Genomic DNA, 26,490 nt, shown 5'->3' with positions numbered 1-26,490 from the left:
GTACGTCAATGATCACAGCGACAAAAGAAAGAATACACATAAGAATAATATCATTGCAATATATACATATCGATTTATCGAAGTACCTCTACATTAATGAAATCAAATCTGAATGTTGTCACGGAAATATGTTAACTATTTTACAGAAACACAGTAGAATATTGCTGGTATCGAGAGGTTGAGGTGAGGTGCCATAATGGTTGCTTAATTCAAGTACCATTACAACGGGAATAGTGCCAATGGACAGAGCACGGCGACAAAATAGTTTATTCATTTTATGGCGAATAGTTTCGGCACTAGTGACTCTCCAAGTTCAGGAAGACCTTTGGGTTTTGATGAAGATCCTCTAAATGCATCAGTCCACACTGATCCACGTCATTGTACTCGAGCATGGCAGATGTGGTGAACTGTCTTCGTTGCACCGTCGTGCGACATTTGCATCCAGTGAGGGAAGTTCGAAAATCGGCTGTACGGGTAACGCAAACTATAAGCCAAAATCACAAAAATCGGCCGGTCACGATAAGAGTATCTCTACTTCCTCGTCATCAATTGGCCCGTGAACAACATCGACCATTCCTATCGTGTATCGTTACTGGTGACGAGAAATGGCGTCTTTATGGTGACATAAGGAGAAGAAAGGACTGGTTGACTCCAAACGAAGCAGCAATACCCCCGTACAAAAGCGTGCGCGCATCCACGAAAGGTAATGATATCCATCTGGTGGAGCAGGAACGGTGTGTGGTTGTACTACGAATTGCTTCCCCGAGCTGTAAACATAACTGCTGACATTCATTGTCTCGCAGACGCAATCCAGGGAGACTGCGCGAAGTCGTGCTACTCAGCGATAATGCCAGCCCGCTTGCTAGACCAACAAAAAACGCTAGACAGGAGTTGCGGTCTGAGATCTTCACATTTTCTGCTCTCTATCGAACAACCTTCAACGAACTACAATTCCGGATGAAAATGCGCTCCGAACACGTCTCGACAAGTTCTTCGCCTCAAAACCGCGTGAAATCCACAGTCGCGGTATCGAGAAGTCACACCAGCGTTGGCAGACTGCGCTAAGTAGTGAAGCAGAATATACAGGGTGATTCAAAAAGAATACCACAACTTTAAAAATGTGTATTTAATGAAAGAAACATAATATAACCCTGTTATACATCATTACAAAGAGTATTTAAAAAGTTTTTTTTCACTCAAAAACAAGTTCAGAGATGTTCAATATGGCCCCCTCCAGACACTCGAGCAATATCAACCCGATACTCCAACTCGTTCCACACTCTCTGTAGCACATCAGGCGTAACAGTTTGGATAGCTGCTGTTATTTCTCGTTTCAAATCATCATTGGTGGCTGGGAGAGGTGGCCGAAACACCGTATCCTTAACATACCCCCATAAGAAAAAATCGCAGGGGGTAAGATCAGGGCTTCTTGGAGGCCAGTGATGAAGTGCTCTGTCACGGGCTGCCTGGCGGCCGATCCATCGCCTCGGGTACTTGACGTTCATAACTAACCTTTTTCGTAGGACTCTCCATACAGTTGATTGTGGAATTTGCAGCTCTCTGCTAGCTCTGCGAGTCGATTTTCCTGGGCTGCGAACAAATGCTTGCTGGATGCGTGCTACATTTTCATCACTCTGTTCTCGCGGCCGTCCAGAACTTTTCCCTTTGCACAAACGCCCATTCTCTGTAAACTGTTTATACCGACGTTTAATACACCGCCTATCAGGAGGTTTAACACCATACTTCGTTCGAAACGCACGCTGAACAACTGTCGTCGATTCACTTCTGCCGTACTCAATAACACAAAAAGCTTTCTGTTGAGCGGTCGCCATCTTAGCATCAACTGACGCTGACGCCTAGTCAACAGCGCCTCAAGCGAACAAATGTACAACTAAATGAAACTTTATAGCTCCCTTAATTTGCCGACAGATAGTGCTTAGCTCTGCCTTTTGTCGTTGCAGAGTTTTAAATTCCTAAAGTTGTGGTATTCTTTTTGAATCACCCTGTATTATTGATCACTGGTGATGAATCCTGCCAACGGCCTTGCCGCAGTGGTAACACCGGTTCCCGTCAGATCACCGATGTTAAGCGCTGTCGGGCTGGGCTAGCAGTTGGATGGGTGACCATTCGGTCTGTCGAGCGATTCGGTCTGTCGAGCGCTGTTGGCAAGCGGGGTGCTCTCAGCCCTTGTGAGGCAAACTGAGGAGCTACTCGGCTGAGGAGTAGCGGCTCCGGTCCCGTAAACTGACATACGGCCGGGAGAGCGGTGTGCTGACCACGTGAACCTCCGTATCCAGCGACGCCTGTCGGTGAGGATGACACGGCGGCCGATCGGTACCGTTGGTCCTTCCAAGGCCTGTTGGAACAGAGTTTGGTCTTTCTTACTGTTGAATCCTGCCTAATCGTCAAATGTGGGCTGTGTGAGAAACCTGCTCCCTCGGATCTCTAGACAATATTCAAACAACAATGAGTTTTATTACAAAACGAAAAAATGCAGCATTTAACTTTGTGTTAAACATATGTGCCACAAGCAAAGGGCGACAGACAAAATAAGACATCTCTTCACTATAAGAATTCCTAGTTTGAGCTACATACACTGCTGGCCATTAAAACTGCTACTCCACGAAGATGACGTGCTACAGACGCGAAATTTAACCGACAGGAAGAAGATGCTGTGATATGCAAATGATTAGCTTTTCAGAGCATTCACACAAGGTTGGCTCCGGTGGCGACACGTACAACGTGCTGACATGAGGAAAGTTTCCAACCGATTTCTCATACGCAAACAGCAGTTGACCGGCGTTGCCTGGTGAAACGTTGTTGTGATGCCTCGTGTAAGGAGGAGAAATGGGTACCATCACGTTCCCGACAATGATAAAGGTCGGATTGTAGCGTATCGCGATTGCAGTTTATCGTATCGCGACATTGCTGCTCGCGTCGGTCGACATCCAATGACTGTTGGCAGAATATGGAATCGGTGGGTTCAGGAGGGTAATACGGAACGCCGTGCTGGATCCCAACGGCCTCGTATCACTAGCAGTCGACATGACAGGTATCTTATCCGCACGGCTGTAACGGATCGTGCAGCCACGTCTCGATCCCTGAGTCAACAGATGGGGGACGTTTGCAAAGCAACAACCATCTGCACGAACAGTTCGACGACGTTTGCAGCAGCACGGACTATCAGCTCGGAGACCGTGGCTGCGGTTACCTTTGACGCTGCATCACAGAGAGGAGCGCCTGCGATGGTGTACTCGACGACGAACCTGGGTGTACGAATGGCAAAACGTCATTTTTTCGGACGAATCCAGGTTCTGTTTACAGCATCACGACAGTCGCATCCCTGTTTGGCGACATCGCGGTGAACGCACATTGGAAGCGTGTATTCGTCATCGCCATACTGCGTATCACCCGGCGTAATGGTATGGGGTGCCATTGGTTACACATCTCGGTCACCTCTTGTTCGCATTGACGGCACTTTGAACGGTGGACGTTACATTTCAGATGTGTTACGATTCGTGGCTCTATCCTTCATTCGATCCCTGCGAAACCCAACATTTCAGCAGGATAATGCACGACCGCATGTTGCAGGTCCTGTACGGGCCTTTCTGGTTACAGAAAATGTTCGACTACTGCCCTGGCCAGCACATTCTCCAGATCTCTCACCAATTGAAAACGTCTGGTCAATGGTGGCCGAGCAACTGGCTCGTCACAATACGCCAGTCACTACTCTCGATGGACTGTGGTATCGTGTTGAAGCTGCGTGGGCAGCTGTACCTGTACACGCCATCCGAGCTCTGTTTGACTAAATGCCCAGGCGTGTCGAGGCCGTTATTACCGCCAGAGGTGGTTGATCTGGGTACTGATTTCTCAGGATCTATGCGCCCAAATTGCGTGAAAATGTAATCACATGGCAGTTCTAGTATAATATATTTGTCTAATGAATACCCGTTTATCATCTTCATTTCTTCTTGGTGTAGCAATTTTAATGGCCAGTAGTGTAGAGTGTACGAGCAAAATAATGAGCTTTGACGCTTCTGTTAACCTTGTGACTTGTGTAGTTTCAGCCCCGCACTCGCGCGTCCGTCGTCAGGAGGATGACTACGGCAATGAAGATGATTACGATGACAACTACAACGGACCGGACGACGCAGATGACGACGAGAACGGCAACTACGACCAGAATGGCGAGAACGGCAATGGGGACAATGGCTACGGACCAGAAAATGGTAAGCCGTGGAAGGTAGCAGCCCATTAAAGTCTCCGCATACTGTAGCTTCTGATTCACACCCGGCTCTCCAAACCACGCTGCCTCACCCCACACACTTACTCTTCAACTCTTCTCGTCACTCTGCCTTATTTCACACACTCAGCCATCTCACTCTCGTGTCTTACAACCAAACTACTTGCTTGCACATATTGTACTTTCAACCCCTCCAACCTTACTGCCTCATTCCACACACTCTTCCTCCTAACTTTCAACTCTCCCTAGCTTATTCCTAGATTCTACACACTGAGCCTTCTAACTCATCATCAATTCATTTCCAACTCTCCTAGCCCCCACCATTTGGGTGACGAACTGTCTCTCCTATTTTTTAGTGTTTCCCATATTGTAGCAATTTTTTCAATCCTCCCGTCTCCCTTATTGACTGCCTATTTCTCCCATATTTTTCATGACTGATCACTATTATAAGTATTAATCCCACAAAGTACTATCGATAGTATTGATATTGTCTACTGAGCTATTGGTTGGAAAAAGAGACACACTACTCACACGAAACTTCATTAAGGAATAAGTATTATGAGAAGCAGTTTTTAGTATATCCTGTTCTTTGAAAAGGTTTCGGCTAGTCGGTCTTAAATTTATACCGTAAATGAGTGTTTCTGCACTCTAAAAACTTTCTCTTCGTTTCTGGAGCTACCTCAGAATATGATACTGTATGACATAATAAAGTAAACAAAGGATGCTAGAAAATTTATATTTATGTTCCAATTGTGGCGCATTCCAAGGAAAAGCAATGTAGTAGTGCAGTTGAAATTTATTGTAACTACGTGTCCCTTAACCCTCCCTTAAAATCATAGTCTCATATTGGTCATCCCCCTTAAAACTGTGATCAAATGTTCACCCTATCAATGACCACATGAGTCAGACATGGGCAGCCTTTGGTTACCTGCAGGACTGATTCGTATTGTTACTAAAGCATCGTTACGTGACACGACAGCACACTTCTAGTGCGTAAAGTCAAAACTATAGCATCTGTCTGTGACATCAATGTTTACGGGGTAACGCACTAATATGAATGACCCCTTTCCTGACATGCTGCATTGACATATTCTGCCTCAAGACACGTGTTTTCGAGAATACATTCTTTTTATGTTTATGCACGCATCAGATGTTTACATTTATTTACTCATTGGGAGCACAGTTTGTTTACTTACAAGGTTTTACAATAACTGTCTTAAAAACATTCATTGCAAAATCCTGCAACCCCTTTAATAAAGACACAATGTTTGCAACACATAAATAAAGGTAAAACAGCTGAAAATAGGCAGGTGGACACCTGAAAGTGTCATTGTAGGAAACTAAATGTCTACAAAGGCACCTGGTTGCAACTAATTTGCTGTAAATTACCTTTAATGTCAACAGTTGCAGTGTTGTAATATGCCCACAATGGACATGTATTTACTGATGTTAATACAAAAAAGAATAGTAAAACAAACTTGCTGGCAGATTAAAACTGTGTGCCAGACTGAGACTCGAACTCGGGACCTTTGCCTTTTGCGGGCAAGTGCTCTATGGAGGTAGGAGACGATGTACTGGCAGAAGCAAAGCTGTGAGGATGGGGAGTGAGTCGTGCTTGGGTAGCCCAGTTGGTAGAGCACTTGCCCCCTTCTGAGATGTAAGTTTTGGGGTGTGGAAGTAGTGATATGGGACTGCTTTTTGCCTTGCATCATAGAAACTCCACTAACATGTTGGGTGCACTAGAAAATCTTCTTGTGCCTGAGTAACTTGAATTGTGTAGGACATTTTGTGCTGTATGATGTCAAACATGAAGAGAAAATGGTGTATGATGGTTTCATTCTGACTGTTAAGAAACAGCATTTAATGTGAGGCTGAATCTAGTGAAACTCTATGAGTTTCCTCTTCCTACCTGAGTCTGTAACTCTCTCCTACCTTGGTTAGTTCATTTATTTAGAATTACTAAGCTTCTAAAATGTGCATCTTGAAGAGGAAGTGACAGTACATGTTCTTTTTCTTTTTTTTTGTGGCATATGAGAAAGAGCAGTGGATCTTGTGAAACAGTACTGACTTTCCCTTAACTTGCAAACTGTTTCCTATCTCAGTTAACCAAATACCTCATCGATCATTATACATTCCCTTTTACATTAGAGCATCTTACTTATTCTTAACCTTCACTCAGTTGGGTGCTATCTACCACATCTGCTGTCCACTAGTGTTTTTGATATCACAGACCCATCTCCAAATTGACTTCTGGAGAGTCGACTTGCAGTTCTCGAATTATAATTGTTAGTCCTGTTGGGCCTTCACTTATGAGACCAACTAGTTAATCATTCTGTGTTGCCCAGCTGTGAATTTATTCCAGTCTTCTATTAGTCAGTCTTGTCCATCCCATGTCTCTATCTATCTGCTCTACCTTCCTCTGTCCACCTGCTCGTTCCCCCTCTTTTGTTCTCCTTCTCCACCCACTCTTTGTCCATCTTCTCCTCCTTTCTCTGCACATCCCCTCCTCTTTCCTCTCACTGTCCGTCTCTTCCTCCTAACCTCTCTGCCCATCTCCTCCTCTTCCCTGTTTTCCATCCCTCTGCTCCTACCCCCTCTTCCTACTTGCTCCTTTGTCCTTTGTCCATCTTGGCCTTCCCCTCCCTTTCTCCATCTCCTCCACCCCCCCTCTCTCGCCATTGTCTCCTCTCCCCTGTCTCTCTCTCTATCTGTCTCCCTCACCTTTCTTTCCATTTCCCCCTCCTCTCTCTCTATCTGTCTCCTCTCACCTCTCTCATCTCCTCCCCCACGATCTCTCTGTCCGTATCGTCCTAGCCCCTTCTCTCTTCACATTATTACTCCTACTCCAACAGGAGGTTGCTGATTCTTACCTGCATAGTATTTCTTTTCAGATCATAACAGTATTACGAGAAGGAAAGTTGCTACTCACCACATAGCAGAGATGCTGAGACGCAGATAGGCACAACAAAAGGTCTCTCACAATTAAAGCTTTTGGCCGTTAAGGCCTTCGTCAACAATGCATACACACACACACACACACACACACACACACACACACACACACATACACACACACGACTGCAGTCTCTGGCAACTGAAACCACACTGTGAGCAGCAGCACCAGTGCATGATGGGATGATGACTGGGTGGGGGAAAGGAGGAGGCTGGGGTGGGGAGGGGGAGGGGTTGCATGGTGGGGGGTGGAGAGCAGTGAAGTGCTTCAGGTTAGACAGAGGGCAGGGGAGAGGTCGGGAGGGGGTGGCTGTCTGTCCGCACGAATTGCCACCGACAAACTGTGACCGAGGAGCGAGAGGGCCAACCTGTAGGTGAACAAGCCGCCAAACATGACGGCCTTTATTTCAAAGACTGCTACACGGCCTGTGCCACATGGCTCCTTCCCAACACCAGCTTTTCTGAATTGTGCAGGAAGGAACTTTCCCTGCAGTGCATCCTACATTCCCATAACCCTCCTGGCCTCAACCTGTGTTAGTCACTATCCTCACCCATCCAGCACCTTCCCTGTCCCCACTCCAGCACCACACCCAGTCTCTTTATTTCTCTTCTTTTCCGCACTCCTCTCCCCCTCTCCACCTCTCCCTTGCCCCAGCCCTTACTTTTTCTTGTGTATATCAATGACCTTTCATCAGTAACATTACCAGATGCCAAGTTTGTTTTGTTTGCCGATGATACAAACATTGCAATAAATAGCAAATCAAGTGTAGTCTTAGAAAGATCAGCCAATAAAATATTTGTGGACATTAATCACTGGTTCCTAGCCAATTCTTTGTCACTAAACTTTGAAAAAACACAGTACATGCAGTTCAGAACTTGTAAGGGGTGCCCCAAGAGTATATGTATAACATACGATGACAAGAAGATAGAAGAAGTGGACAGTGTTAAATTCTTGGGATTACAGCTTGATAATAAATTCAACTGGGAGGAGCACACCACAGAACTGCCGAAGCGTCTTAACAAATCTCTGTTTGCAATGCGAATTTTGTCAGACATAGGGGATATAAAAATGAAAAAGCTGGCATACTATGCTTACGTTCATTCCATAATGTCATATGGGATTATCTTTTGGTGTAATTCATCAAGCCAAGATAAAGTTTTCCGGGCACAAAAACGTGCAGTAAGAGTTATGTGTGGTGTGAACTCAAGAACATCCTGCAGAAGCCTGTTTCGGGAACTAGGGATACTAACTACTGCTTCCCAATATATTTATTCCTTAAGTAAATTTGAAATTAGAAATATATCACTTTTTCAAACCAACAGCTCAATTCATGAAATCAATACTAGAAATAAGAATAATCTTCACAAGGATTTAAAGTCACTTAGTCTTGTACAAAAAGGTGTGCATTATTCAGGAACACACATTTTCAATAACTTGCCAGCAGCCATAAAAAGCTTAACAACCAATGAAATTCAGTTTAAGAGAAGCCTAAAGGATTTATTGGTGGCCAACTCCTTCTACTCCATTGATGAATTTCTTAGTAAAACCAACTGATTTGTGTATAAGTGCAACATAACTTCTGCACAATTTCAGTGCAGTGATGTGTTCACTGAAAATTTCTGTGTGTGTGTGTGTGTGTGTGTGTGTGTGTGTGTGTGTGTGTGTGTAAGTATAATCTAACTTCTGCACCATTTCAGTGCAGTAATGTGTTCATTGTAAATAAGTATTACAGTAGTTGTATTACATGTTTATTACCTTATAAATAAATAAAAAACTTTTTTATTTTTAATTCAGTGCATTAGTATTTGTAAAATGACTCTTAATGTTCATTAAAAAATGACGATCATTCCACTTGGGACCTGTGGAATGGTACATTAGCTTATTTGTTTTAGTTGTAAATATTTGTCATGTATTGTTGTTCTTCTGACATGTTCCACATCCTGGAGGACCTCCTCACTACGGATCAATTGGAATGAAAGTAAATCAAATTTAAATCTAACCTCCTCCTTACCCCCACCCAGTCACCACTCCCGTCACTCACTGGTGCTGCTGCTCACACTGTGGTTTCAGTTGCCTGAGACTGCAGTCGTGTGTGTGTTGTTGTTGTTGACGAAGGCCTTAACGGCCAAAAGCTTTAATTGTGAGAGTCCTTTTGTTGTGCCTATCTGCGACTCGGCATCCCCGCTGTATGGTGAGTAGCAACTTTCCTTCTCATAATCTTGTTACATTCCATCCTGGATTTTCCATTGTTTGATTTTTTTCGGATCGTAAGTAGAATATGTACCAAGCTCAGTTGAAATCAATCTAGGTGTTTTGGAGGAACTTCGTACCCACAGCTGAGCTTGCATATGCATGTCACATACATTTTGCATATACTTAACATATTTCACACATATTTCACCTGCATCTCTGGCAGATTTCTCCCTGCAATGTTGTTTTCATGCTTCTCATTGTTTATGATGCCATACGGCCTGTGCTGTGTCTTCAACAATGATATAATTTTCTAGGTACATTCAGTGGTGTATATGGATACTGTCTGTGAAACGTGTTGCAGATAGAGTCAGTAGCAAAGAAGAAATAAATTTAAATGTTGTACATAATGTGGTAGTTTTTCACTCATCTCAGTGTCTATGACATCACATCACCCAATCTACGTCTCGTGCAATGATACAATTTTGCAGGTACATTTGGCAGTATCTGTGAATACCGTCTGCAAAATGTAGTAAAGAAGTATTAAATTTGAACGTCATACCTGTGAAGTTGTACCGCAGGAACAGTGAAAATGTAGTAAGCGATAAACTTTTTTCTTTTCATCATTGTGTGGGAGTTGTCAGTGAGAAGAAGCTACGTAAAGGATTGAAATCATGTGTAAAGTTTGTTACAAGTCAGGAAATGCTCTCTTTCTCAAACAGAGGACGAATCATCCTTTTCAGACAGTAAGTGATAAGTGTAATGAGTTTGGCTGAAATCGGTCTGGTGGAGATGTGATACATACGTGCATACAAACATACATTTTTATGAAATGTATGGTCTAACAACCCTACCACAACAAAGGTAAAAAATTAATTATGCTTGTAGTGTTACTCACGCTGCTAAATATTGCATTTCCGGGCAACAACAAAGTTATATTATGTGGCAGGTGTCATTAGAGCACAGTTAATAGAGTCATTTCTTGAAATAATGGATAAACTAGGCACTCATCTTTTCGTGTTTCCCACGCTGGTCTCGTTGTGAACTCGTGGCTCAATCGTCGAAAATCTAGGTAGTGATGATTCGAGGCTCGGATGCAAAGAGGCCTAGGTGTTATTCTGCGATATTCAAAAGTTTTATAGATGTGTTTCATAAACCATTATTGAAGATTAAACTTTTCCAAGTTAGGACAATGGTGATGTAAAAAAGTAATCAGTACTCCGAATTTAAGTTACACTTCTTTTTTTATTACTTTTGTTGCAACATCACTTCACAATATAAAACATACTTGAAAATATCTTCCTCACTGTTAAAGTTCACATTTCATAAACTGACTGAAATTTGCGTCTTTTCAACATGACGACCAAAGCTTGACTCTCTAATAACCGCTTTCGCGCCCAAAATTCAGAGTTACAAGTACGTCAAAGATCATAGTGACAAAAGAAAGAATACACATAAGAATAATATCATTGCAATATATATATATCGATGTATCGAAGTACCTCTACATTAATTAAATCAGATCTGAATGTTTCTCAGAAATATGTTAAATATTTTACAGAAACACAGTAGAATATTGCTGGTATCGAGAGGTTGAGGTGAGGTGCCGCAATGGTTACGTAATTCAAGTACCATTACAATGGTTGCCATCTGAAAATAGTCGGTAGCTTAGGTGCTGGTCATCAAATCTAGCTGCTCTGCTATCTGATTCCAAGGCTCTGAATACACAGTGCATTGCTACAATAAATGACTTCAGAAATATTGTATCTTTCTGGGGAACTGGTTTTGGTACTGGAGTATTATTGGTAATCAGGACTCCATCTAATTTGGCTGCCATAACTGCCTGTTGCAAAAAGTTGTTCAGGAATGCTTAGTTTCATGTATTTTGATAGTTTAGTTCCTGTGATACTGGTTTTCAGAGGAGGCAGTGACGAGGTATCTGTTTACGTTTCGGCAGGTGAGGAAGACGTGCCGATACCGGGAGACAATGACGACGAGGACCTCTACGAGCTGGGCCCGCACTCCGGCTCCGGGGCCGGAAGCCACGGCATCGCGTCCCCCACCACGACTTCTCCAGAACACGCACCCGCAGAGCCGCAGCCTCCAGGCTCTCCACGTAAGTACTCCCGCGCTGTGTACTGGATGTGCCAGCTGCTGCATTAATAGCTACTGAATGTCGGAATTGTACAACCAAAAATATTTATACATTGACAACAGTTTGAACTGACCTCTCCTGAATTTATAGACTTCTCAACAGACTGAAGACTGGAAAGCAGTGCGCAATAATTCTGCTACTGTAAAGATCAACAGGTAACAAAACAAAACAGTAGGCTCTGCCAGAAATATTCACTGTTAGACGATGTGTCTAATAGTGTATTTTAATACGGCAGTATGCCATCTTAGGCAATTTATAACACTTAAAACACTTGATAATGGCACTTTGAAGCCAAAATCGTGATTGTGTAAGTGTAAATGTAACACTGTAAATAAATAACAGTCTAATGGTGGTGCTGGCCAGGGCGGCCTAGCGGTTCTAGGCGCTACAGTCTGGAACCATGCGACCGCTACAGTCGCAGGTTCGAATCCTGCCTCGGGCATGGATGTGTGTGATGTCCTTAGGTTAGTTAGGTTTAAGTAGTTCTAAGTTCTAGGGGACTGATGACCACAGATGTTAAGTCCCTTAGTGCTCAGAGCCATTTGAACCATTTTCTAATGGTGGTACTGACTTTAAAGAAATATACTATGCCTGTGGCCCTGCATTATGAAAAAATTATCGTAATGTTTTCGTATTTTTTCAACATTTTTGTCTTGTTTTATTTTCGTAATTTATGTTCATTCATATGTTCAATTTGATAAAATTTGATAATTGACAGACTTCTGGCTGATGTTCCTGTTACACATTACAGTAATTATTGGTAAGAGTACTGAAGGAGTATGTCAACAGCTTAAGGATAAAACGGCATTTCATCGTAATCTTTCGTAAAATGACTCACTCTCATCGCATTTTACAGACGAGCTCTTAACACGAACATACAGAGGTGCCACTGGCATTCTCATTCGTCGGACATTCCAATCACCGACATTCATCCGAGCGGCAAAGAGCGTGGACATTGTTTGTTGCACTTGCAGGTGACCGAACTTTGAGCTGTACAAATCTGAAAATGAATAACTCAGACAGAAAAACCACAACATCAAAACATAATCTAAAGAAACTACAATTACATCTAGGGATAACTTTGATCCTCAAGCTTTTCTTCTAACTCATGAAGCTTGTCACGCTTGTTCATTTATATACTACTGCAGTACATCATTTTCCCACCAGCCCATGACATCCACCAGAATTATTACTTATAAAATCGTGGGAAATTTGTACCCGCCACGTTACCCGAGAGCGAGCGCTGACATGCTGCTTCCTGGACTCGGGCAGGTGCACCGGCCCCGAATCGAATCCGCCCGGCAAATTGATGATGATGGCCGGTGTGTTGGGCAGCCTGGATGCGGTTTTTAGGTGGTTTTCCACATCCCCCTAGATGAATACCGGGCTGGTCCACACGTCCCGCCCCAGTTACCCGGCTTGCAGACATCTGTACAATTTCGCACTATTCCACAGATTACACTAGTCGCAGACAGTTGGGGTACACTAATTCCATCCTGGGGGGCAACTGACACTGGCACATCCGATCAACCGTGCCGACCCTGCATATCTGCGGGAAAAACGGCACAAGCAAAAGAAAGAAAATCGTGGAAAATTTGTACCCTCACTACCTGACTAATTTTTCATCCAGTGTTCTTATTGAGAATTATTGTTAATTTTTATCTTCATTCTGATTTAGTACAGAGAATTCAGAACTGTCAATAGCTGAATGGCTAAAGGGAGAATAGGCCAAATACATATTACGGAGAGCAGTGATTGCTATTTACCATATAGTGGAGATGTTGAGTCACACAGGAACATCAAAAAGACTGCCAAAGAAGTAAGCTTTTGGCCAAAGAGGGGCTACTTCTGAATTATAACACAGACACGCACGTGTGCTCTCGTGCGAACACAACTCACAGACACGTGACCAGTGTCTCGGGCTACCGAGGCCAGACTTAGCACCACTGCCTGTTCTGAGTACACAGGCCTATCTTGGTGTGCATAAAAATTTCCATTCAGATTTTGGCTGATTCTAATGAATGTGCCATGTCTTACATAATCACATCTTTGGATGCCACTGCAGATAGGAAATAAAACTTCTTTACCTGAAACTGACAACAGCACAGTCATATTAATGAGGAGGTAATAATAGTTAACTAAATTTTGATCCTAAAAATTAAATAACCCTCATTATTCAAAATTACAGCAATTTAAATGCTAAGCGGCTGCATTAATTGAAGCTTTAGCGGTTCTTAGAGAAATAATAAGAAATGCCAAAAAAGGAGTCTAAAAAAAAAAAAAAGCAACCAACACAGAAATTATCAAATTTTATTGAAATCAGTATATGAATGAACAAAAATTGTGAAACTGAAACTAGAAAAAATGTTCCTGAAGTGAAAATATAGATATATGCAGAAAGAAGTGTAATGACCTGAAATAATATTAGTGAAGAAAGTTCTTGATTATGTTACAAATTCTTAACTAGCAGTATATTAAAAATTGCACGACATATTCAAATAAACAGTTATTTCAACAAACAGGCAGATCAACTTTTTAAAAAATTTTTTATTTTTTTTTTACGGGACCAAACTGCAGAGATCATGGGTCCCTGAGCTTACACACTACTTAGTCTAACTTAAACTAGCTTACGCACACTCGTACCCGAGGGAGGACTCGAATGTCTGACGGGGGGAGCCTCGCAGACCGTGACGAGGTGCCGCACAATTAAAATATCATTACTGTCAGAATATGTCACGGATATTAAGAAAGTATTTATGCCACTAATGAGTGCAGAACTGCACCACGAGGTGGCCAAAGGGTATTTTGACCGGATATTATTAGTGTGCAGCACAATATGTGATATCTTCAACTTTTGTAGTCCTGTCTTCCTCAGTTGTGTGTAATATTATGGTATATATATATATATATATATATATATATATATATATATATATATATATATATATATAATAGAGGGAAACATTCCACGTGGGAAAAATATATCTAAAAAGAAAGATGATGAGACTTACCAAACAAAAGCGGTGGCAGGTCGATAGACACACAAACAAACACAAACATACATACAAAATTCAAACTTTCGCAACAAACTGTTGCCTCATCACGAAAGAGGGAAGGAGAGGGAAAGACGAAAGGATGTGGGTTTTAAGGGAGAGGGTAAGGAGTCATTCCAGTCCCGGAAGCGGAAAGACTTACCTTAGGGGATAAAAAGGACGGGTATACACTCGCACACACACACATATCTATTCGCACACACACACATATCCATCCACACATATGCACACATGTGTGGATGGATATGTGTGTGTGTGCGAGTGTATACCCGTCCTTTTTTCCCCCTAAGGTAAGTCTTTCCGCTCCCGGGATTGGAATCACTCCTTACCCTCTCCCTTAAAACCCATATCCTTTTGTCTTTCCTTCTCCTTCCCTCTTTCCTGATGAGGCAACCGTTGGTTGCGAAAGCTAGAATTTTGTGTGTATGTTTGTGTTTGTTTGTGTGTCTATCGACCTGCCAGCGCTTTTGTTTGGTAAGTCTCATCATCTTTCTTTTTATATATATATATATATATATATATATATATATATATATATATATATATATATATATATATATATATATGGTTATAATAGAAGGAAACATTCCACGAAGGAAAAATATACCTAAAAACAAAGATGATGTGACTTCCCAAATGAAAGTGCTGGCAGGTCGACAGACACACAAACGAACACAAACATACACACAAAATTCAAGCTTTCGCAACAAACTGTTGCCTCATCAGGAAAGAGGGAAGGAGAGGGAAAGACGAAAGGATATGGGTTTTAAGGGAGAGGGTAAGGAGTCATTCCAATCCCGGGAGTGGAAAGACTTACCAATATGTCTGCTTGTGTCTGTATATGTGTGGATGGATATGTGTGTGTGCGCGAGTGTATACCCGTCCTTTTTTCCCCCTAAGGTAAGTCTTTCCGCTCCCGGGACTGGAATGACTCCTTACCCTCTCCCTTAAAACCCACATCCTTTCGTCTTTCCCTCTCCTTCCCTCTTTCCTGATGAGGCAACAGTTTGTTGCGAAAGTTTGAATTTTGTGTGTATGTTTGTGTTCGTTTGTGTGTCTGTCGACCTGCCAGCACTTTCATTTGGTAAGTCACATCATCTTTGTTTTTAGGTATATATACATATATATATATATATATACCAAAATACACACACACACACACACAAATGCATACACGAACAGATCACAGATACTTCAATAATTACACTCTAAAGTTTGGCAATAACATTTGATCTGTGGTGAAAACATTTGACAGTCAGCAACAGAAACCTAAACATTGCATTGAAACAAGCGTTCAGTTCATAGTGCTGTGGAATGTGGGGGAAAAAACCGCAAATTGGCATTCCTAAGAACAAGAACACCAAAAATGCAACAGGAGCGTAATACGTAAGAATTTGTCCACGCAACCTGTAAGTACAGTTCAAAACGTTACTACTTAATAGGAAATACCGACCACCAGAAATGTTTATAACCTATAGGCACAGTGACAAAAATGGTAAATTAAATAGCTAACATATGTACATATTCCAGGCCACTGGTGATGCCTTGCAGAAAATAAAGGCGAAATGCGTACGGCACTAAAATTGTGTTTTATTCAGCTGCTGTCTGATGGTCCGTCAGTAAAAATTACCAATATACCGCAATATGTGGCATGCTGCCGAAAGTGGAAATTTAAGTTACATAAAACGGTGCCCGTTACAACACGGGCGTAGGACAATTTAAAAACTCGGGGACCAATCCTGAATCGAAACAGACAGTGCGGCATTCCAAGGGGTTGCTGTGATACAGATTTTATTTGCCACACCCGACCTTTCTTTCTGACAGAGTGTGTCTCCACGTGCCAGACTCGACCTGCCTCTGTCACCGAGATGACGCAGCGTGCTGGAGTCGAACTTTTGTGTCCGCAGGCTACTACCGCATGACGCTGGTCCTTCTGGAGCCGTACCACGAAGACATGGCCAACCGCTCCAGTTCCAGGTTCGAGGACCTCAGCAGGCAGCTGGTGGATTTTGTCCAGCGGCTGTACGAAGACCTCCCGGGAGAACAGCGTGCGATGCTCATCAGACTGCAGTGAGTACCTCTGACTTTGTAATTTCTCTCTCTTTATACGCGCACACAGACACACACTAAATTACAGGCCCATATCGTTAACGTCGATACGCAGCAGGATTTTGGAACATGTATTGTGTTCGAACATTATGACTTACTGAAATTACAATGAAATGAACACCCTTAGCTGCTTACAGGCATTGACACACGTCAACGGGGACAGATGAAAATGTGTGCCCCGACCGGAACTCGAACCCGGGTAAGCAGCTAAGGGTCTTCATTTCATTATAATTTCAGTCTAACAAGCTGCATGGCCACCGATGGTATCTGTTCTTTCGGACATACCATCTTAGTATATATTATGAATTACCGCGAAGAAAATGGTTTATTGACACACAGTCAACACGGATTTAGACAACATCGTTCTTGTGAAACACAACTAGCTCTTTACTTGCATGAAGTGTTGAGTGCCATTGACAAGGGATTTCAGATTGATTCTGTATTTCTGGATGGCTTTTGACACTGCACCACACAAGCGGCTTGTAGTGAAATTGCGTGCTTATGGAATATCGTCTCAGTTATCTGATTGTGATTGCATTTGACATGGAGGTCACAGTTTGTAGTAATTGACAAACAGAAATGATTTCTGGTGTTCCCCAAGGCAGTGTTCCTCATCTAGATAAAATGCCTCTTGTACTCAGTGATGTGTGTCCGCATCGTATAACTACACTAGTGATCAAAAGTATCCGGACAACTGGCTGAAAATCACTTACAAGTTGGTGGCGACCTCCATCAGCAATGCTGGAATTCAATATGGTGTTGGCCCCACCCTTAGCCTCGGTGACAGCTTCCACTCTCGCATGCATTCGTTCAGTCAGGTGCTGGAAGGTTTCTTGGGGGAATGGCAGCCCATTCTCCACGGAGTGCTGCACTGAGGAGAGGTATCGATGTTGGTCAGTGAGGCCTGGCATGAAGTCGGCATTGCGAAACATCCCAGAGGAGTTCTATAGGATCCAGGTCAGGACTCTGTGCAGGTCAGTCCATTACTGGGATGTTATTGTCGTGTAACCACTCTGCCACAGGCCGTGCATTATGAACAGGTGCTCGATCGTCTTGAAAGATGCAATCGCCATCTCCGAATTGCTCTTCAACAGTGGGAAGCAAGAAGGTTCTTAAAGTATCAATGTGGGCCTGTGCTGTGATAGTGACAGGTAAAACAAGAAGGGGTGCAAGCCCCTTCCGTGTAAAACATGACCACACCATAACACTGCTGCCTCTGAATTTTACTGTTGGCACTACACATGCTGGCAGATGATGTTCACCGGGCATTCGCCGTACCCACACCCTGCCATCGGATCGCCACATTGTGTACCGTAATTCGTCACTCCACACAATGTTTTTCCACAGTTCAGTCATCCAGTGTTTACACTCCTTACACCAAGCGACGCGTCGTTTGGCATTTACCGGCGTGATGTGTGGCTTATGAGCAGCCGCTCGACCGAGAAATCCAAGTTGTCTCAACTGCCGCCTTGTAGTGGATCCTGATGCAACTTGGATTTGCTGTACAATGGTCTGGATAGATGTCTGCCTATTACACATTACAACCCTCTTCAACTGTCCGTGGTCTCTGTCAGTCAACAGACGAGGTCGGCCTGTACGCTTTTGTGCTGTACGTGTCCCTTCACGTTTCCACTTCACTATCACATCGGAAACAGTGTACCTAGAGATGTCTAGGAGTGTGGAAACGATGTCTGATGACTACTGAGGTCGCTGATACGGAGCGCCTGGCAATAGGTGCCAGCACAATACACCTAGTATGAAAAACATATCTTTTTGCGTTGTCTGGATACTTTTGATCACATAGTGTAGTTCTGTTAGCTTTTGCTATTATGTGTGTGTCTATATATACATACATATTCTACAGCTTACTGCAGATACTACCAGGTATTTACAATGGATTCGTACACTGTAAGACAAAAAAAAAATGATACAATGATGGAATTGTACAAACGGGAAGCAAATTAGTAGATGTGATGTGCATGTAGAGACAAACAGATGATTCAAATTTCAGAAAAACTGGATGATTTATTCAAGACAAAGAGCTTTACGAACTGAGCAAGTCAGTAATGTTTTAGTCTACCTGTGGTTCTTAAGCAAGCAGTTATTCAGCTTGTCATTGATTGACAGATTTTTTAGATGTCCACCTGAAAGATATGGTGCCAAATTCTGTCCAACTGGCAGGTCGGTTCATTACAATCCCAAGCTGGTTGGCGGGACCTGTCCTTTATGCTCCAAAAATTCTCAATTGGGGAGAGATCCGACAACCTCGCTTGCCGAGGTGGGGTTTTGCGAGCGTCGAGACAAGCGGTAGAAACTCTCACCGTGTGTGGGTGGGCACTATCTTACTGAGATGTAAGCCCAGGATAGCTTACCGTGAAGGGCAGCAAAGTAGGACGTGGAATATCGTCCGTGTACTGCTGTGCTGTGAGAGTGGCGGAGGTGACAGCCGACGGGTCGCCTTACGGAGAGAAATGACACCCCACACCATCGGTCTCGGATGTGAGGCTGTATGGCGGGCGACACGCAGATCAGTATCCCACTGCCGTTCGGAGCACCTCCGGACACGTCTTTGCCAGATGTCGGGGCTCAATTTGAAGAAGAACTCGTCACTGAAGGCAATTCTGCTCCAGTCGGTGAGATTTCAGGCTGAAGGCCCCAGAACACCAGGGGTGGCCAACTCGGCATCACCCAGCATACGGTCTGAAAACCGGCAGTAGTGGTCTGTGGTTTCATTTTGTTTCAAAGCGGGACCCCTTCGGTTGTCACCCGCAGCACTCTTACGGCATTGCGGTACTTCGACGATATTGTACGGGGTGTCCGAAAAGTCTTCCCCTGATTACATAAATTGATAACTCGGGCTAGAAGTAAGATACAAATATGAAACTGGTGTCTAATTGTTTTTAAAACTATCAAAGGTTTTTTCACACATCAGTAAACTTCTACACGAGCACCCTCGGTAGCACGTCCAAAGGTGAATGTTTGGTGCGCGCTACTGCACGATCGAATTATCGGGCCATTCTTCTTCACTGACGCTACCGTCACATCTGCAGTGTATCTGGACGTGTTTCAACTGTATGCTGTTCCTCAGCTGCTTCAGTATCACCCCGATGTCTCGTTTCAGCAAGACAGTGCACCGCCTCATTGGGGTTTGGACGTCCGTGCCTATCTCGATACGACCTTTCCTGGGCGACGGATTGGTCGTGATGGGCCAACGGTTTGGCCTCCACACTCTCCTGACATAACCCAACTAGACTTCTTTTTATGGGGTTATGTCAAGGACGAGGTCTACCGAACACGTGTACCAGATCTCGAAACCCTGCGGCAACGGATAACCACAGTCGTTGAATTCGGTCCCTCTAGTGATGTTGGCTGATGTGTGGATGGAAATTGAATATCGCCTAGATGTGCTACGTGGTACCAAGGATGCTCGTGTGGAGGTTTACTGATCTGTGAAAAAAAACTTTGACAATTTGTAAAGTATTAGACACCAGTTTCATATTTGTATCTTACTTCTAGCCTGAGTTATCAATTTATGTAATCAGGGAAAGACTTTTCGGACACACTGTACATCCCCTTTTGTCGGCCTTCATGGCGAGATGTCCTGGCGTACATTTTGGCAACGTAACGCCCGCACACGCACAGCAAGAGTTTCTACTGCTCATCTTCGTGCTTGCCAAGACTTTGCCCAGCAAGGTAAGTAGATCTCTCCCTTGTTGAGAACGTTTGGAGCATTACGGGCAGGGCACTTCAACCAATCTAGGTGAAATCTGGTTTCACAGGATCAGGTTATGGTTATGGTTGTGGAAAGGGCCAGAATGAGTTACTGTCAGTTGGACAAAATACACAAACTTTATTTTCCTAAAAACACTTAATCATATATGCCCTTAAGGGGTGGGGGGGGGGGGGGGGGGGGTAGGGGTAGGACGTCAAACGGGCCGACTTGGAGCAGGAGAGGCACCACAGGACAATTTAATTTCCATTGTGTACACTTTTATAAATAAATTCATAAAACTTTATCAGTGTGACCAGGAAGGATTCAGGATGGACTCTCATAGCAGTGAAAGTTCAGAAACACAACAAAATAATTTTTTTTACATGTGAAATTTCATCATTTTTTTCACTTAATATTGGCTGCATTTGTTGCTGTAGGTACACTTTTCTTCATAAGTAAGAGAGATTCTTCGATGAATTTTGCTCAGCATACAAACCGTACTTGCAGGTGTCTGAAACTCTAGAACTTATTTAATTTATCAAAAAATGAATGAGGTGTTACATTTTAAACTTCACGTTTAGAAAAAACTCAAATTTTATAGTTAATTATCTAAATTTTTACCACACTTTTAAACAGATCTGGAAAATTCTAGAGTTTCATAGACCTGTAAGTAGGGTTTGGATTCTGTGCAAAATTCATCGAAGAATCTCTCTTACTTACGAAGAAGAGTCTACCTACAGCAACAAATGCAGCCAGTAGTAAGTGAAAAAATTGATGAAATTTCACGTGTAAAAAAATTTATTTTTACTTGCACTGCTCTGAGAGTGAATCCTGAATTCTTCCTGGTCATGCCGACAAAGTTTTATCAATTTATTTTTGAAAGTATAGACAGTGTAAATTAAAATGTCCTGTGGTGCCTCTCCTGCTCCAAGTCAGCCCGTTTGACGTCCTACCCCCCCTTAGAAGGATTCAAAACAATACGGCTGAAACCCTGAACACAAGTTATTACAATTGCTTTAAGGAATACGTGCAGCCGAAGGCCTTACTTAAAAGAATTTTTCGTAAATACTCGACTGAAGGCCACACACTTAACATAGTACAACTCGAGGTTAAGGCCTCGATAATAATAATTTCAGATAGAGAAGAAAATTAGAACATTTTAAAAGATTTTAAACAAGTGAATTTTGAAATCTTAATTTGAGACGGCCGAAGGCCTTATCTTAAAATATCTCACGTAAAAGCTCAGCTGGAGACCACATACTGAACATAGAACAACTCGAGGCTTAAGGCTCAGATAATAAGGATTTCCAAAGAGCAATATCCCCTTTTTCTTTTTTTAATTAATTTAAGCCAGAATCTTCAAGGTTACAACTTTAAGCATAGCCGTGAAAATATTTTTTATAGTAAAGACAGCCCACTGGTTGCGATGGATTTTATAGTCAAATTGACCATAGTCTCGACTCCTAAACTAAGGGAGACTTCATCAGAATTTGTATTACATACCTAAGAAATTGAGCATAACAGCTCTCGTCATACAATTTTAACACCAGAAAGGCCACGTCACATGATAAAACATCCTACGTAAAAGTTTTACTGTCATTTCTAGTTAAAAATTAAAGATTGCCGCTAAGGGCTGCTTGTGTATACTGGAACAGGTGGCATCAGACTCGTGTTGTAATAAGCTTTTACATAATGGATACGAAACATAGGATTTAGTTAACTCGAATTCTTTTCATATTTATTATTACTCGTGACCAAATGGAGTGTCAGTTGCAGTGAGGCACTTCCAATAAACTATTAAATGTTGTAACAGCAGCACGATGTTTACAGTGCACTTTCACACAGAGTTGCAAATATCACAAGGTTGGTTTTGATTACACAGTCATTGAACACAATACTTCTTCTGCGAGCTGAAAGCAATAAACAGACATTTATTTTGTTGACAGAGACAAATTAATGAAAATAATTAAGGCACACTTTAACCCTAAAATGTTGACTGGTGGATAGTTAAGCACGGATTCTTCCGTGTTCATAGTGAATGCTAGAGGTGGATTTTTTACTAATACCGACACGAGTGACATCGATGCTATCGTAGCAATTTCCGAGCGTGGGCTCTTACGCAGGTTAATGAGATCAGTGATGTGGAGATGTCAGCAGCGAACTAGCTGAACACAGACTAAGAATTTTCAGTCTGGGTTAGGCACGTATAACCTGCTGCAAAAATATTTTGTGCTTTTGGTGATTAGATATTAGTTTATAAAATACTTAAGGTCAGAATTATCATTACAGTTACTGTATTGAATCCACCAATAGTCTGATTTAACCGAATGAAAGGTGTTTAGGAAAGTATTAAAATTTACGGTACTGTTTTATTACTACACTGTATGTTTCTGCAGTGGATTCCTAACTTTTGTGAAAAATCTAACATGTTCATGGACTTCTAATTTCAGCTATTTTTAATTAGTTGTTTAATTGCGCAAACAAGGGTACTGATAGGTTTAGAAAAAATTGAGGCAACAAAAGCGTGCTGTCAAATTCTGGAACCAAATAAGATTAAAAGCTCAAATTATGAAAGTATTTTTTGGTGTGACCCAGTTTTAGTTACAAATGAGTTGCTGGGAAAATAAAACTGGTTTTTTAGAAATATGAAAGGACTATCCGCTAAGTTCAGAAACTCTTATCATCTCACACTATTCCAACGATTACATGCTAATGGAATAACTTCAGTTATTGATTTATCTTAAACAGCAGAGTTTTAAGCAACACTAAATGTACCACAAGACTTAGCAGACTTGATTTACAACACGAATAATAAAGTTTCATAAAATATTGTACAAACAGTAACTTTACAGTTGTGGGTAAACATAATATACATGTTGTCAGTTTGGTCAGACACAATCAAAAAAATAATGAAGTACGGTTATCAATAGGAGTAGAATAATAATGAGTGAAAGAATTCCACCCTCCTACGTTTCATAGTGATACTTTCCAACATTTATATGCTTGAATTCACGGTGTTACTTGCCAATATTTATTAGCTTGCATTCATTTCACCATTTTCTAATGACTGTACCTAGAAATAAATTCTGTAGTTAGGAGGGTGTCCTTCATACTTGGATCACCTTATGAGGATGCCGGGAATGTGAAGGTATTAAATTTTAAGGCTAACAGAAGTAATGTAATTAACATATACATGCATTTATACACTTACAGGTGTACCTCGACAACTTTGGGACAGATACTATTATTACAACTCTCTATTTCCTTTCCAGGCCAAATGGTGACCCATTCAAGTCAGTAGCTACCTTGGACATCGGAACGCGCTATTTCTACGACGCGGAGCAAATTCGGCAGCGGATCTACGACCATATCCGCAACTACCGGTCTCTCGACAATATCCCTGCAACTGCCGAGGGCTTCACCTTCAAAGAGTTCAGCGGTATGTATGCCACAGAGTTGTGGACAGTTCTCCAGCCCACGTTCCCTGCTCCCTCGTACTGTACTTCCCCCTCTATCCGAGCCAAATGTTGACCTGCGTGCACCGTCCATTATCCAGGTACCCCACAAAAATTTCCCACGCGTAGAATGTGTCACCGTGTACACAAAAAAAGAGAGAAAGTATTTGCACTTGATGTGTGCCAGAATACTCTATTAGATGTCTGTTTCATTTATAAATTACTGTACTGTTATTGTATTTTGAGAGGGCATCCAATTTTCATGACGAAATGCTTGTTACATCCTACATCCACGTCCTCAAATCGAACATTTTTGGAGACAGAAGCAGCAATACTTTCTCTCCCATCCATGGTGTAAATAAGATTATGTAAACAGTGTACCAGAATGTACGAATGTATCTTCTCGTGGCAATATTAACTTATAAAATTTTCTCGAACTGTTGTACAATGCCCATTAGCTTCCACACGAGTTCTCCTCATCCACTGGCACCTCCTGACGTGGCTTCAAACTTGAAGAACTTTTATTAATATTCCATAAATTAAAATGCTACCTTCTGTAGATCACAAACAAAATTTTGGTATGCATCAAATATAACTGGATGAAAGTAGTGAAGTTGTGGCAGACAGCAGAGAATTAACATCACTTTTTTTGTGTACGCGTGTACAATAAAAAACAAAATTGTGTTCTTGTAGGAAATTGGATCCAATTTAATCCATCTGGAAGGAACAGAGCTTAAAATTCCGTTATCAAAAAATTTTATATCTCCCTGCGTCTGTTGCTTTATTTTGTTTGTTCGTATCTATAACTGAAATTCTAAAACAGTGTGGAGAAAACTCCTATGTCAAGATCACAAATTTTCTTTATTGGCCACCAGGTTTGGCTCATTACTCAGCCCTCTTCAGATCGACCTAAAATTTTGTTCAGTGTGTGACACACGTTACACACTGTTGTACTTTTTAGAGTTAAGTTGCCCTACTGAAATAAAAAATCCTAAGGTCAAAATCATACTCGGTTATGTAAATTGACAATGTTAATCCCTAATCAAATGTTGTTACATGTCCATTTTTTTATCTTGACATAGGATATTTGTCTGCACTGTTTTAAATCAAAAGATCATGTATCTCCCCATTGACATTGTCAAAGAATAACAGAAATTCTAAAAATGTTTCATTAGAGCAACTGGTAGGATGTTAGTAGTAGCCACACCTAAAACTTCCAGTTGTCCAGAAGCCAATGGAGTTTTACAGACAGCAGAAGAATGGATGATGTTCCAATAGTGAGGAACAGCCAACAAAAATGGGGGAGTCAACAATAATGTTGGGCCCAGTAATCCAGTGGCTAAACAAAATATCGGTTTCAAAAACTTGCATGTCTCTCTATAAGGCATACACTCTTTTACAACAGTCTGATGTTAGTAGCTTTATTTTGAAAATAAAATCATCCTACTTGTGAGTAGCTTCCCCATTAACATCTCAATGTAGATAACAGACACAAGGATTTACTACAAACAGAAGGTGTAAATACGGAATGTTTAACTGCTGAAGAGAAAATAGAAAATTAGAGGAATTGGTGAATAAGGAGCTAGGATTGGTAAGAAGTAGTGAAGTAGGATAAAAACTTCCGTATCTGGAAGGAAGGTTCTTAAAAAAGCTATATACAGATAAAGTACAAAATGGAAAGGTGTTAAAAGGAGCAGATTGGGATGAAGTCTACAGAACAACATTTCCAGAAAAAACGACAAGTTGGCATAACACCTGTCAACTCTTTGCACTCCACAATGCAAACATAGGGTGTGTCTGTGCATTCTCGTACAAATCACTGCCGCTCAGGCGACAAGCACGCCGCTGAGAATTTTGTAAGTCTCTTTGTGGAAACCGTGAGGCCACTAACTGACAGCTATAGCATACATTACATCAAAATGTGCACTTGCATTCAAATATATTTACATAAGCAATACAATACAAAACTTTTCGTTGTGTGTTATTTTGTTAACTCTTCGAGGTGGACTATTTCCATCATCATTTCACTCAAACTGATTTCAAATGAACCACTGTGTGCATGGAAATCAGTGTCACTCTCATTTCCACTTTCCTCTAAAAGCACTACAATATCTTCTCCAGAAAGGACTGAGCACGAAGAAGAAAAGCTGAAAAGTATAGAATGTTTATAAATTATTTAACAAAATTGTTGTGTATCTTGATGCTTGGGTGATTACACAGAATGAAAAATGTAATTGTGTAAGCATGCTACTTACATTTTTGTGGCTTTACGCCGTGTCGACGTAAAATGAGCTGACGCATTTATAAGTCATTGTCATTACTATTAAATACATTCGTGTTGCTGTTACATATTGCGGGCACACATATCCGTATGCCATAAAACAATATAGTCTGTAGACACTCATGTTCGTTAGCGCATCACTAGTCACTTATGCACTAAACTGCAGTGGCAGATTACTGTTTACATGCTACTGGTAACCATTTTGGCCCATAAACAGATTACAGATACTGTTTTGCTCTGTGTGGAGCACCAATGCCGTCCAGCTAGTGATGGGTTAATGAACGTGAGTGTCTACAGACTATGTTGTTTTATGGCATACGGATATGTGTGCTCGCAATA

General features: G+C 41.9%; 1 protein-coding gene across 1 annotated transcript in view; it reads left to right on the top strand.

Annotated features, from left to right (window-relative positions):
* The first annotated feature begins 11,348 nt into the window (after positions 1–11,348).
* LOC126108671 (basement membrane-specific heparan sulfate proteoglycan core protein) overlaps positions 11,349–26,490 on the top strand; it is a 761,963-nt gene continuing 746,821 nt past the window's right edge. The window contains exons 1-3 of the mRNA XM_049913980.1: positions 11,349–11,502; positions 16,502–16,664; positions 23,688–23,854. Of these exons, the coding sequence (XP_049769937.1) occupies positions 16,513–16,664; positions 23,688–23,854 (319 nt within the window). The 5' untranslated portion in view covers positions 11,349–11,502; positions 16,502–16,512. The remainder of the gene's footprint in view (positions 11,503–16,501; positions 16,665–23,687; positions 23,855–26,490) is intronic.

The sequence above is a fragment of the Schistocerca cancellata genome, chromosome 11, assembly GCF_023864275.1.
Source record: "Schistocerca cancellata isolate TAMUIC-IGC-003103 chromosome 11, iqSchCanc2.1, whole genome shotgun sequence".
NCBI lineage: Eukaryota > Metazoa > Arthropoda > Insecta > Orthoptera > Acrididae > Schistocerca > Schistocerca cancellata.
The sequence above is the reverse complement of the archived record's forward strand: the minus strand, read 5'-3'. Positions and strand labels throughout refer to the sequence as shown.